We start from the raw sequence: 14,675 nt of genomic DNA, 5'->3' as shown, positions 1-14,675 counted from the left end.
TTATATTCTGCAGGAGATCCAGACATTGTAGAGTTATATAATTTATTATTTAATTATAATTGTTTTATGTGTTACAAGTATAATACATAAGTTTTTTTTCTATTTTTACCTAATATAAATTTGTTAACATAATAGATTAAATAATACAATTTTTTGGTCTTCAAAGAGTACATTTTTAGGCCATGTTAAAATGGAAAATTTAGCTATTCACAATAACCAATCCCCTGAAGGTTCAGAAGGACCATTGATTTAATATACATCAAACACACATATTTATTTATTAGTGCAAATATGTGAAGATATCCTTAGGCATGCACATACATGTATGTATATTTACACGTGCAAGGTCCTGCATTTATATATATTGCACGTACTGCCCAATTTTATTGATTTATATTTTTAACAAGGTATTTTAAAAAGCAAAGTCTTTAGGAGAAAAATTCAAAAAGAAGGCAGATGTTGCTGTTAGCAAAATATTTAGCATTAACCTTCTCTTTTTTCCCTTCATAGCAACTACTGGCTGCCATGGCAACCTTTCCCCCCTGCACACCAGAGCTTCTGGGATGAAAAGCACAAGGCCTTTGAGACTTCAAATGTCTCCTGTACAAAGCAGTCTAAAACCCTTTACCCTAGAGCCATTACCATCCCGTGTCTCAGAACGACTGGCTACACCATTTAATTTATTATGTCCTGCTTTTCTTTCCATTCAATCAATATCTCTCCAGAACAGCAAGAGAGAGAAATCCTATTACATTTCCAGAGTAGGCACTCAAGAAATAGGCTTTTTAAAAATTACTTATTTGATGGGTTCCTAACAAATTTCTTACAGATCTGTATAAATTAGACATCTAAACTCACTAATTGCCTCTGATTGTGCTCTTATTCACTTCTTCTCCCTTGTGCTCTGGTCTAAACCATATTAACTACTGATGATCCCACAAAAGCACCATGATCACTTCTGCCTTAGGCCTTTCTTAGTCCCTTTACCGAGACTCCTTACTGTTCCCCCAACATCCCACCTCCCCTCACCAACCTAAATAATTACTACTTGCCATTCAGGTCTAAGATTAAGGCTCCCTGTCTCAGGAAGCTGAGAACCACTAAGACAGGGCTGGGCATTACTTGTAAATGCCACCACAGTGCTGTACCCTGTGCTAGCCACTGTCTTTGATCTGAGATTTCCTTTTAATTTGTCTATTTGTCTAAATCGACAACCAACTCCTCTGTTTATTGTAGCCTCAGCTGTATTCTCATGGCCTGGGTTCCAGTGATGTCATCCACAAATAATGAGCCCTCTTAAGTGCCAGTCACTTTGCTGGAGATCAGGTAGAGAGATGAACAAAACAGACACATTTTCAGCAATAACTAAGCTTACTTTATACTGATGGGTGATGAAAAATACATATAGGCAAATTAGTGAGATGAATTCAGATAGTAATTAAGTGCCCTTCCTATCAACAAAATAAGAGTAATGGGATGGCATTAGTGGGGATGTGTGAGAATGCTTTTGAGAGGACAGTCAGGCAAGGTGTCTCAGTGGAGGTGATATTTCAGCTGGGACTTGAAGAAAACAGCCAGGAGGAGACCTGTAGGGGAGCACATTTCAGGCAGAGGAAACAACAACTGCAAATACTTGAAGGCAAGAAGATTTTGTACTGAGCATGTATCGAATATGATAGGATATAATCGATGAGGGAGAGTGGTATGAATCGGGCTTGGGGAAACAGACAGAGATAACATCATGTAGAATTTGTAGGTCATGGTAAGAAGTAGAAAAAATTATAAACAGGATTAAAATGTGATCTGAAAGAAGTTAAAATTTCCTCTGTCTTTTTTTCAGACAGTGAACAGACAAACCAAAAACATATTTATTGGGAGTACACAGTATACTAGGAACTCTATAAGTGCCTTTCATGTAATAGCTCATTGAATCCTATTACCAATTCTATGAAGGAGAATTTTATGAGGAAATTAAACTACAGTCTAAGCAACTGCCTGAGAATTCATGGCTAAAAAGTGGTGTAGCCAGGATTTAGATCCTAGTAATGTGATTCCAGAACCTACCCACTGTAGCACAATTGTAGGCATTTGCTGAAGCCCACAATATAGCAAAAATACAGTTGAGGGCAATATCCTGGCCTCTAAATTTCAGTTTTATGAACTCATTATAATGGACTCTGTGGTCTCCAGTGACTGTTTATTTGGTGTCATTTTCATCATCATCCAAATTAAATATTTAATGAGCACCTGCCACTGCAAAGTGTGTGGCTTGCTTATTGTGTGGCACAATGAGGATTAAGATAAGACAAAATATGATTTCTGTCCAGCTGCCTTGCGTTTGGTTGGTGAGATCAAACAACTCAGGCCTATGAACTTCCCTCAAGGATGATAAGTTGCACAGCAAAGCAGAGGCCACCAAAGTCACCATAGACTGACTGCACTGTCTGTAAAGACTTGAGTAGGTCTGGAAGAAGTGAGAGAGAAGAAAGATGAAAGACTTTCCAGATACGGGAAAAAAAGCAATATGCAAAGGCATAAAAATATGTATTGAGGAATGATGGGCTCTACTGTGTAAAACGTGCTCCACGTTCTAAAGAGACCTACACACAAGCACACAACCAAACTGCCTCTGTTGACTCCTACTCTTGCCTTTCCCCACTCCACACCCCTTACTAGTCTAAGAACCCAGGTGGAAATCTGAGTTTTTGATACCAAGACCAGGAGTTCTTTTCCTTCTGCCTACCACAAAGAAGGGAAGGAGGACTCTGGCCCTTCTCCTTTACAATACAAGAGAAGGAGGCTCCAACATAATCCCTCCTAAAAGAGGGATGTGCTAAGAAGTTACTGACATCTCCTCACCAGTTGAGCTTTTTGCTTAGTTTGCAGACTTGTTCACTCATCTAAAAAAGATAATTGGGGAAAAATAGCAGAGCAGATAGAGCACTCTTGGAAGGAACAGCCTATAAGCACACTCTGATCTGTCAATAATGGTTTTCCATGTGTCAGTGACTGCGGCTAAGGGTGGGACATCTTGCCAGTGCTTTGCTTTGTTTTGCTTTTCCCGGAAGGAGTTTGAGATGACATGTAGCACTTACCTTTAAATGGAAGATGATTTTTTTTTAAAGTAACTCTCGTATTAAATAAGTGAATAAATCAAATTTAATAAATCAAAAGCACTTTCACTAGAACTGGTCAAGAAAACTGGCAAGGTCATTAATATTATTAAAACTGATCAAAATCAATTATACAACTAAACAAAATGAAAATAGAAAAATTCAAGTTCGGGGCACTTTTCCTTCAAGTTAGCAAATAAGATGTGTTGTTCACAAATTTCCCAGGAAATTTTGATTCCTGCTACTTTGATGATGTAGACTGCATAATGAAAATTAATAGCTCCATGGGAAATAATGGAGTGAAACACTTACAAGAAGATATTAAAAATATAAAATAAATCCAAAGAGTTTGCTGTATGCACTAAGCATTTTAACAGCACCCAGTAGGCATAACCACTAAGATTTTTGCTTGCAAAGCTTCTGTTGGAAGAGCCAGACCCATCTTTCTGCCAGTCTCCCTCACTCCCTCACTCAAGGTTAGCAATTATAGCAAAGCAGTGTCAGAGTTTCCTTTTGTGTTGCTAGGAATTATATAGCTTATTAGGCAACCACCATTACCCTGGCTACCTTTACAATAATTTAATTTAATTTAATTTATTGTATTTTATTTTTACCAAGCTCGGGTAAAAGATAAAAATATGCAGAGAGCTAGAAAGCTCCTGAAGTCAGCAGATTGTTGGGACTGAAAGTCTAATTGGCCAGGATGCTTGCCGCTTCCCACTAGCAGCTGGGCTGGACTAGAACAGGCTCTGCCTGCCTTTTTGCCCCAGTGGTCTCATCAACCCCCCATGCAGCTGTGGCTGTGTTCTAATGCCTCCTCTGGCAGATGGGAAATAGCATTTCAGAGAGTACCTGGCATATTACACGGTGATCTTCTTCGGTGAAAAAGGTCATATATATTAAAAAGATGGCACCCCTGGGTTATTGAAATTTTCTATTACTTGTATGAAATATTTTTCTTTATTTCTTCTTTTCTGCCATTGCTTTCTAAGGCCTCCAGGTGTCACATTAAATCAAAAACGTTCCTTCTTTGCAGTTGAGGGGCACTGTGGTATATTGATATCTGCATCAATTGCTTCTTACCCCTAAAATAATCTCCCTGCAACATTTCTTCCCCACCCCCACCCCTGGTGTGTTTCTGCATTTATTTAAAATTTAACTTTTCGTGTAAATGCAATATAAAATATTGTGTGCCATTTGTTTACTATTTAAGAATTATTTTAAGTTGTAAAACCTTACATCAGAACAATCAACTAAATATGTACAGAATCCTAGCACAGGAACCTGGAAAGTTTTCCCCATGAGAGACAGCAAGAAAGAAGGGAAGCGGTGCTTAATGGAAGATAGTAGAACTTGATGGATATTTTACTTAATTAGATGTGTGACCTTGAACCATTTCTTAACCACTGCTTAACCTTTCTGAGCCTGAAACTCCTCATTTGAAAAATAAGAAAATTTAATTCCTTTCTACCATTGTGCTTCTTTCTTAGGAGTTACTATATAAAGTAGATGAATATTGATGAATATTCAATATTTAATTTTACTTAAAATTTAATTTTACTTAAAATTCAGATAGACAAGATATCTAATGCTAAAAGAATATGTTAATTACCTTAGTTCTCAATTCTAATATGGAAGCTGTTACTTCTTGTAATACATTCTAGTTCCAAACCAGTCAGACCACCACTAGTGGACTGCTGTGGTCCTAAAAATTACTGCCTCTGATGCTGTTGCAATATGGCCTTCAAATGGACCATAATAGTAAGCATAAAACCCAGAAATCTATAAAAATTAATATTTTGGGGCTTGTTTTTTTGACATGTTTGGACTCAAATTCTTGCATTAAACTTATGGCATGTAAATTTCAAGCTCAAAGGTAGGTATGACAAATGTATGGTTTGTCAATATTCGTATGAGGTGAAATTTCCTGAAAACATGAAAATGCATTTTCTTGAAACATAAAACTTTATTGTTAAAGTATGCTTTCACTTTTGATATTTTTCTTAAAACATAAAAACTTTAGGTCACTGATCTAATAATAATTTTTAAGGAAATATAGAAAACATTAAATATTTTACTAAGTATAATTTCCATTTAGATATTATAGCAAATGTGAAAATTAATGTTATTATTCCATTAGATAGCACAGAATTAATATTTTGATAATAAATCTAAGGTCATGTGCAACTACATTTTATGCTTTGAATTAGATGGTCGATGATTCCTACATTACTTATCAAAGTAATGAGTAGGCACAATTTAAGTATACTTCAGCCTGCTACAAAAAATAAAATATTCACTTATATCATTTATTAAAGGTGCTGTTTTGCTGTATATCATTCGAACAAGAATATTTGCATGGGATTTGTTTACTAATTTTATTTCTGGTTGAGCTTGATTATCACATTGGACTTTTAACTGAATTTTGATGTCCCTAATGATTGATTTGTGATGCTTATATTTTAACCATTAGGAAATATTTTATAAATATGTATGTGCTTGTATAAAATATGCATATATATATCTATATATGTACTATAGATATACAACTAAACATATTTTTTCAAATGCTTAAAGAATTTATGGATTTAGCTAAAGACTTAACTTCAATCCTTCTCTACTTCTACTCTTCTTAAAGAAAAATTACCTTTCTATGTTGGTGGAAATAACTCCTATACATCTTGGTCAGAAATAATCCAAAATGATAACTCAATGTCAGGGCACCACTGACAGCACCTTCATTTCTCCACTGATTTGGAAATGATATCCCAATAATATAAAAAGCTTCCATAGATATGTTGATCTTTTTCCAGGTTCTCTATTGCATTGTAGTAAGATTATTTGTCTAAGCCTTAACTAATGTCCCACTGCCTGAACAATTTTAGGTTTACAGATGGCCTTAATCAAGTGAGACCAACATTATTGTTACTATTCTTCTTCCTACCTCCTTCTTATTAGAATTCAAATATTTCTTCTCTATTTGTGCCTTTATTCTCCTCTATGAATTTTAGTATCCCTGTATGACATCCTATGATTCAAAAGTTTTCAGGGTTTGAATATATTTTCATTGAAATTATACGCTAATTTGAAATGATTTATTATCTTTATGATATTGAACCTTCGAACCAAAAACTAATACAAGTCTACAATTTGTCATCTGATTGGTTAGATTTAGATAAATATCCAAACTAATATGATAAGTAAAAGTTTTTCTTAATGTATTTGTTAGCATAACCTAACCAGACTCAACTCACTTTTTGTGACAAAGCATGATTTGATGTGATCTGAGTTGATTTAGAGATCTTACATATCCTATTCGCTGTGAATGTTGCAATATTTAGCTACGGAAATATTACTATACTGGAGGACAAAATTATGCTCCAAATTCAAAGGGAGTGCTGCATGTTTCACAATGCATTTATTTGATTGAGTGTTTAATTGCAGTTTCATATAAAGCAGACAAATTATAAGTATAGAGCTTCATGAATTACAACAACATGAACTCACCAAAAATTACCATATTGGTTAATAATGGAAGATTATTAAAGGTGCCCAGAAAACTTTCTTGCATCTCCTTCCAAAGAAACACTATACTGACTCCTAACACTAAACAATAGTTTTTCTGTTTTTAAACTCTTGAAAAATGTAATTGTGTAATGTGTTAATGTGAAAATAGAGAGAACTGGATGTGGGGTAAATGGGAATTATATGTTGCCATATTCTGTAAATAGAAAACTATACTAAAATTAAAAATTTACTAACAATGTTCCTTAGGTCTGATTTCTTTCACTCAGCATTGTTATGTTTGTAAGATTTATCTAAGTTGTATATAATAGTATGTCATTTATTTACATTGAACAGCATCACATTGTATTAATATATAGCAAATTAGTTATCAAGTCTCCTGGTAATAAGGTTTGTGTTGCTTTCAGTGTTTTTGTTTGCTCGTTTTTGCTATTGTGAATAATGTTACTGTAAACAATTTGCATGTCTTTGTTGCATACATCTACACATATTCATCAAAGAAGGCTTCTGGTCATAGAGACTTAATTATGGGAAAGGTTTTAATCACAAATTTAATTTTTTGTCTAATGTATAGGACAATATAGAATTTCTATTTTTGTGTGTAAGCTTTTGAAAATTATATTTTGGTAGAAATTATTCCTTCACCTAATATTTCTGATATATTGGGACAAACATGTTCACATGTTATCTTTTTTATGTTTGTAGTATCTGAAGTGATATACACTATTTCATTCTTAATATTGTTTATTTATGACTTATTTTTCTTCATCACCCTTAATCTGTCTTTCCTGGGCTTTATAAATTTTGACATCTTTATAAAAAGAATTCATGTTTGATTTCGTCTTCTCTATTGCATAATTGTTTTCTATTTTACTTATTTATCTGTTTATCATTTCCTTGTTTTTGCTTTCTTTAAATTAATTTGCTGAGCTTTCTGGTTACTTTTTGTGGTTAATATTTTGATCATTAAATTTGAGTGTTTATGCTTTTTAAAAACATGCTTGTAATGCTATAAGCATCATTATGAATAAAGCTAGAGATAGTCCTATAAGTTTTGATACAGTGCATTTTTATTAGCATTTTGTTTCAAATATTTTGAAAATGTTTTTATAATTTCTTCTTTGACCTATTGACTATTTAGATACGTACTTTTTCTCAACTATTTGAGAATTTAGTAGAGTTTTTTAAATTTCTAGATCAATTTCATTAATTTTGGACTATGTTGTAATTTTTATTCTTTGCAATGTTTTGAGATTCACTTTAGGATAAAGTCAATTTTTATAAATGTTCCAAGTTAACTTGAAGAGAATCTAACTTTTTCATTTGTTAGCTATGACATGTTGTATATGTCAATTGGATCAATTGAGTTTGTTTTGTTCAAGTCCCCTATATCCTTACTGAATATTTGCCTATTAATTTTTTCTTTATTTCTTTACTTATTTTTATTTCAATAGATTTTGAGGGAACAGTAGGTATTTGGTTGCATGAATAAGTTTTCTTGTGTTGATTTCTGAGATTTTGGTGCATTCATCACCTGAGTAGTGTACACTGGACCCAATGTGTAGCCTTTTATCCACCTACCTCCCTTTCCCCTGAGTCCCCAAAGTCCATTGTATCTTTCTTATGCCTTTACATTATCATATCTTAGCTCCCACTTGTTTTCTGCGCTGGTTTCATGTTTTTGCATTTGTGAATTGTGCTGCTATAAATATGCATGTGCAAGTATCTTTTTCGTATAATGACTTATTTTCCTCTGGATAGATACCCAGTAGTGACGTTGCTGGATCAACTGGTAGTTCTACTTTTAGTTCTTTACAGAATCTCCACACTGTTTTATATAGTGTTTGTACTAGTTTAAATTCCCACCAGCAGTGTAAAAGTGTTCTCTTTTAACCACATCCATGCTAATATCTATTATTGTTTGTTTTTTTGATAATGACCATTCGTGCAGGAGTAAGGTGGTATTGCATGTGGTTTTGATTTGTATTTCCCTGATCATTACTGATGTTGAGTATTTTTTCATATTTTTGTTGGTCATTTGTGTATCTTCTTTTGAGAATTGTCTATTCAGGTCCTTAGCCCACTTTTTGATGGGATTGTTTGTTTTTTTCTTGTGGATTTCTTTCAGTCTCTTGTAGATTGTGGATATTAGTCTTTTGTCAAATGTATAGACTCTGGAGATTTTCTTCCACTCTGCGGGTTTTCTTCCACTCTATGGGATTGCAAAGATTTTCTCCCACTCTGTGGGTTGTTCATTTACTCTGCTGATTGTTTATTTTGATGTGCAGAAACTTTTTAGTTTAATTAAGTCCCAAGTATTTATCTTTGTTTTTGTTGCATTTGCTTTTGGGTTCTTGCTTATGAAGTCTTTGCCTAAGCCAATGTCTAGAAGGATTTTTCCAGTGTCATCTTCTATAATTTTTATGTGTTCAGATCTTAGATTTAAGTCCTTTATCCATCTTGAGTTGATTTTTGTGTAAGGTGAGACATGAGGATGCAGTTTCATTCTTCTACATGTGGCTTGCCAATTATCCTAACACCATTTGTTGAGTAGGGTGTCCTTTCCTCACTTTATGTTTTTGTTTTTTTTGTCAAAGATCTCTTGGCTGTTAGTATTTGGCTTTATTTCTGGGTTCTCTATTGTATTCCATTTATCTATATGCCTATATACCAGTACCATGCTGTTTTGGTGACTACAGCCTTATAGTATAGTTTCAATGTAATGTGATGCCTCCAGATTTCTTCTTTATGCTTAGTCTTTCTTTGGCTATGTGCTCTCCTTTTTGCTTCCATATGAATTTTAGGATTGTTTTTTCTAGTTCTGTGAAGAATGACAGTGGTGTTTCGATGGAAATTGCATTTATAGATTGCTTTTTGCAGCATGGTCATTTTCACAGTATTGATTCTACCCATCCACGAGCATGGGATGTGTTTTCATTGTTTGTGTCGTCTATGATTTCTTTGAACAGTGTTCTGTAGTTTTCCTTGTAGAGGTCTTTCACCTCCTTGGTTTGGTATATTCTTAAGTATTTTACTTATTTATTTAGCAGCTACTGTAAAACAGGTTATCTTATTGATTTGATTCTCAGCTTGGTTGCTGTTGGTATATAGCAGAGCTACTGATTCGTGTATATAAACTTTGTATCCTGAAATTTGCTGAATTCATTTATCTAGGAGCTTTTTGGAAGAGTCTTTAGGGTTTTCTAGGTATACAATTGTATCATCAGGAAACTGCATCAGTTTTACTTCCTCTTCACCAGTTTGAATGTCCTTTATTTCTTTCTCTTGTCTGATTGTTCTGCCTAGGACTTCCAGTACTATGTTGAATAGAAGGGATAAGAGTGGGCATCCTTGTCATGTTCATGTTCTCAGGGGAAATGCTTTCAACTTTTCCCCATTCATTGCTACATCGGCTGTGAGTTTGTAATAGATAGCTTTTATTACAGTAAGGCAGGTCCCTTCTATGCCAATTTTTCTGAGGGTTTTAATCACAAAGGGATGCTGAATTTTGTTAAATGCTTTTTCTGCATCTATTGAGATTATCATGTTATTTTTGTTTTAAATTCTGTTTTTGTTATGTCCTTTCCTGGATTTGGTATTAGGGTTATACTGGCTTCATATAATGATTTAGAGAGGATTCCCTCTTTCTGTCTCTTGTGTACTAGTGTCAATAGGATTATTACCAGTTCTTTCAATTGCTGAGAGAGACACATTAAAATATCTCACTAAACTTTTGGATTTTATTTTGTCAACTTTTAAAATTTAAACTGAGACTATATTTTTAGTACATAAGAATTAATTAGTATAATGTCTTCCTTTATTATTATAAAATATTCCCCTTTTACTCAAATAATGCTCTATTTTTACTTACTGTCTACTTTGATATTTAAACTATAGCAGCTTTCTTCATGTGTAAATTTCCATTCAAATTTCACTTTCTATATCTTTACATATAAGGTACTGCAACTGCAAGTGATTTTTGTAAAATCTGGTTGAGCAGTCTTTGTCTTTTAAAATTGAAGACTGTAATGCATTTATATTGACTGTGGTCAGTTGAATTATTCTTTTAAAATTCTGGGTTTTCTCTCCACTCTTGCCATGCTTCAATGTGAGTTGAGCATATGTCCTGCCTCATTGACTTTAGGTTTCTCCATGTGTCATTTGGGATATAGATAAAATAATTCCTGCCTCCTGTGTATCTGCTCTATATTATGGGAATATCATTTCCCAGATAAGAGGGGCTCTCTTAGCCTGAGTCCCAAAATAAGAGGATAAGAGGAATGCACCAGAACCCACCTGACAGCCTGGAGCAGAGCTGCCAAAAATCTACTCCTTAGCTGCTAAAAAGCAGTGTAGCAACAAAACAAAGCAAAACAAAACAAAACAAAAAATATTTTGCAAGCCACAAGGGTCTTTAGGCTGTATTAATATAAGTGTAACCTAATGAAAGCCAATAAATATAGAAAATAGTTCCAGAACTGTTGTATTGCTATAGAAAATGTAAAATATGAGTCATTAGCTTCTGGGTGGGGAAAATTCTTACAGGTGACTGAAAAATAAATGGTAACCCACGTTATACAGTGTCATACCATTTGGTAAGATTACCACTTGTGATAACTTGAAAATCAGGGAAGTTACTTAATAAACATAACTTTGCTCAATTGCTGGCAAGTCAGAATGTTATTAGCTTTAGTTGATTGTTTTCGCTGCATTTCTTAAGTTATTTTAAGATAGAAATGAGCTAAAAAAAATTGGCATGTTTACCAGTAGGAATGAAAAAAATAAAATAAAAAAAGAGACAGAATCCAGACATGTTTTATCTCATAGGGTTAAAATGTGACAAGTTACTCATCTCTGTTTAACAGCTACTAGTGAGATCAGTGAGATCTAGTCAGACTAGAGTGAAGAACCTGTCTTTGCTGTCTTTGGGATCAGATAGACTTGATAGATTTTTTACACCCCAGCTCAGCCACTTATTAACCATATGATGTGTTGTAACAGTTTAAAAAGTTGGTTTCTGCCCTGATTACAAACAATTGCAAAATGTCAACAGCTTAAAATAATGAAGGTTTTTTTTCTTAGTTATGCCACGTATCCAACATGAGTGAGCTGGGAGGTCTATTTATTATTCAGAGTCCTGGTAACTCAGGATTCTGGGGACTGATAATCTGGTAGGGCTTTATGGGATCACTAAATTTTGAGTAGGAATGTTAGTACCAGCTATAGGAACATAGAATCCACTGTGCTAATTTATGTATATAATTTATCTTTATATTTTTGTTAATACTTATTCAACCCTGGGTAATTTTGTTGATCATTCTTTAAACTCTTCTAATACTTCTAATGGTGATGTAGGCACCAGGAGCTGTAGTAGAAACTAAAGGAATGATAAGTGAGACAGACATGGTCCCTGGCCTCAGTCAGTTTATGATTTCTAGAGATCCATTACAACAGCATGAACCACAGCATGGGTAACTGCCACCAAAGACTTATGGAGTGTCAAACCTGCTCTGGAATACTTGGCTAGAGGGAGACTTATTTACCCATAATGGTGGTGTTTGCTTTTCATTTTCTTTTGATAGACTATTATTTTTTAATTTTATGACAACTCCATCTCTTCAACTTATTCTTCAGTGAAAGCTCTGGACTATAATAACAACTAACCTTTATAGAGCTTTAAACATGTGCCCAGCATGCGCCTCTTCTAGATGATCTCACTTAACCCTAACAAAGAGGTTTTGAGGTAGGTATTAATATCTTATGGTGAGGAAATTGGGGGAAAAAAAAAGTCAAAAAAATTATCCAAGTTTGCAAAGCTAAAATGCAGTTGAACTGGTATTGAAACAAAGGAGATTTAATATAAAGCTATTCTTTGACCACTTTGCTATATTGCTTTTTTGAATTCTGGAGAGCTGATTTCTAGTTCAATTTTTTAATCAGTCGTCCTTTCAAGGATTCTAATTTCTCATTTGTCCTTCAAATTTTAAAATTCTAGGATTCTCTCTTAAAACCAATTCTCACATTGCTATATATTTTTAAATGTGACTGAGGTCCACAGTTTCATGTGCGTCCATGTGAAGAGACAACCAAACAGGCTTTGTGTGAGCAATAAAGCTTTTAATCACCTGGGTGCAGGCAGGCTGAGTCCAAAAAGAGAGTCAGCAAAGGGAGATGGGGTGGGGCCATTTTATAAGATTTGGGTAGGTAAAGGAAAATTACAGTCAAAGGGGGTTTGTTCTCTGGCAGACAGGAGTGGGGGTCACAAGGTGCTCAATGGGGGAGCTTTTTGAGCCAGGATGAGCCAGGAAAAGTACTTTCACAGGGTAATGTCATCACTTAAGGCAAGGACCGGCCATTTTCACTTCTTTTCTGGTGGAATGTCATCAATTAAGGCAAGGACCTGCCATTTACACTTCTTTTGTGGTGGAATGTAATCAGTTAAGGCGGGGCAGGGCATTTTCACTTCTTTTGTGATTCTTCAATTACTTCAGGCCATCTGGGCGTATACCTGCAAGTCACAGGGGATACAATGGCTTGGCTTGGGCTCAGAGGCCTGACACACAGCTCTAGTAGAGAATGTATTTTTAATTGAAGAGTCTTTCTCTTTCTGTCTTTTTAATATTATTTGTTTTTTCCTTAGGTTTCTACAGAAGAAGGCTTGAGTCTTGCCCAAGAATATAATTGTGGTTTTTTTGAGACCTCTGCAGCCCTCAGATTCTGTATTGATGATGCTTTTCATGGCTTAGTGAGGGAAATTCGCAAGAAGGAGTCCATGCCATCCTTGATGGAAAAGAAACTGAAGAGAAAAGACAGCCTGTGGAAGAAGCTAAAAGGTTCTTTGAAGAAGAAGAGAGAAAATATGACATGATATCTTTGCTTTTGAGTTCCTCATGCTCTCTGAATTTTATTAGTTGGACAATTCCATATGTAGCATTCTGCTTCAATATTATCTCTCTTTGTGTCTCTCTCTCTTTAAATATCTGCCTGTAGGTAAAAGCAAGCTCTGCATAACTGTACCTCTTGAGATAGTTTTGTTTTGCCTTTAACAGTTCGATGGATTTTGTCAATCAGCTGGATATGCTGTTTAGTTTTTACAATATATTACTAAATAAAATTGACATTCCAATTGCCTCATTTCCCTTTAAAGAGTCTAGCTTCATTTGGTATGCTGTCTGGTTATAAAGGAAATATGCAAAATTGCAGCCAGAATGATAAAAGGCTCAGGGGATCTGCCTTTGCCTGATAACACTGGTTGTTTGCATTTCAGGAATCTCAGTAAATAATGAAGAAGCTCAGGAAATATTTCAGAGCAGAAATCTACAGCCTGGTCTTTTCTTAATTGTAGAAAGTCATGGTGCTTCTCCTTGAATGCTCCAGAGATAAACCTTACAGGAATTAATAATAGGAACTGGTTTGGGGTCATTGGAGAGCTGAAATAAAATATCTGTGTATTTACAGTGCTCTGCCCCAGTTAAGCTGTAGCAAAATTATCACAGTGAAGGCACTGGGCTGTGGCAAAAGGATATTGTCTCTGTAGTGGGAAGAGAGAAGCTACTATGAATTTGGTGGTTCATATGCTCATTAAAGGATGCTTTGCTCCCCTCATTGAGGAGTCCTTCTTAGGGCTGCTTCACCTGCATCAGGACCATTTGTAGGGTATGAGGCTTGATGGCTCCAGAGACACTATGAGCTCCCTATATTGCCAAAATCTCCTCTCTTCCCTTACATGAAATGCTACCAGAGACTTTTCTTTTGTTGGTTTTACAATGGCTCATCATGTAAAATGAAATTGCCCATTCACTAATTTTTTCCCATTGGTGTGAATTGGTTTATTAAATTCAAGCTCAGAAAATACACTACCAGAGAGCACAGTTCTGAATGTTTAATAGGCAAGCATGAAGAAGAAAACCATAAAGCTAAGCATGAGATGGAATCCATCAAGCCCATCTTCATGGGTTAAGGACAGTTTTTAATCATTAATTAGGGAAGAAGAGGGATGAGGGGCATAGTTTTCATGCGCGTCCATGTGAAGAGACC

The 14,675-nt window shown here is 34.9% G+C and overlaps 1 protein-coding gene across 2 annotated transcripts in view; it reads left to right on the top strand.

Annotated features, from left to right (window-relative positions):
• Positions 1-13,772, top strand: part of RIT2 (Ras like without CAAX 2) — a 373,037-nt gene extending 359,265 nt beyond the window's left edge. Inside the window, exon 5 of one of the 2 annotated variants that reach the window (XM_003830210.7) lies at positions 13,279-13,772. In XM_003830210.7, coding sequence (XP_003830258.1) covers positions 13,279-13,506 — 228 coding nt within the window. In that variant the 3' untranslated portion in view covers positions 13,507-13,772. The remainder of the gene's footprint in view (positions 1-13,278) is intronic. The other variant, XM_003830211.7, reaches the window with a different exon arrangement.
• The last annotated feature ends 903 nt before the right edge of the window (positions 13,773-14,675 follow it).

The sequence above is a fragment of the Pan paniscus genome, chromosome 17 (genome assembly GCF_029289425.2).
Source record: "Pan paniscus chromosome 17, NHGRI_mPanPan1-v2.0_pri, whole genome shotgun sequence".
NCBI lineage: Eukaryota > Metazoa > Chordata > Mammalia > Primates > Hominidae > Pan > Pan paniscus.
The sequence above is the reverse complement of the archived record's forward strand: the minus strand, read 5'-3'. Positions and strand labels throughout refer to the sequence as shown.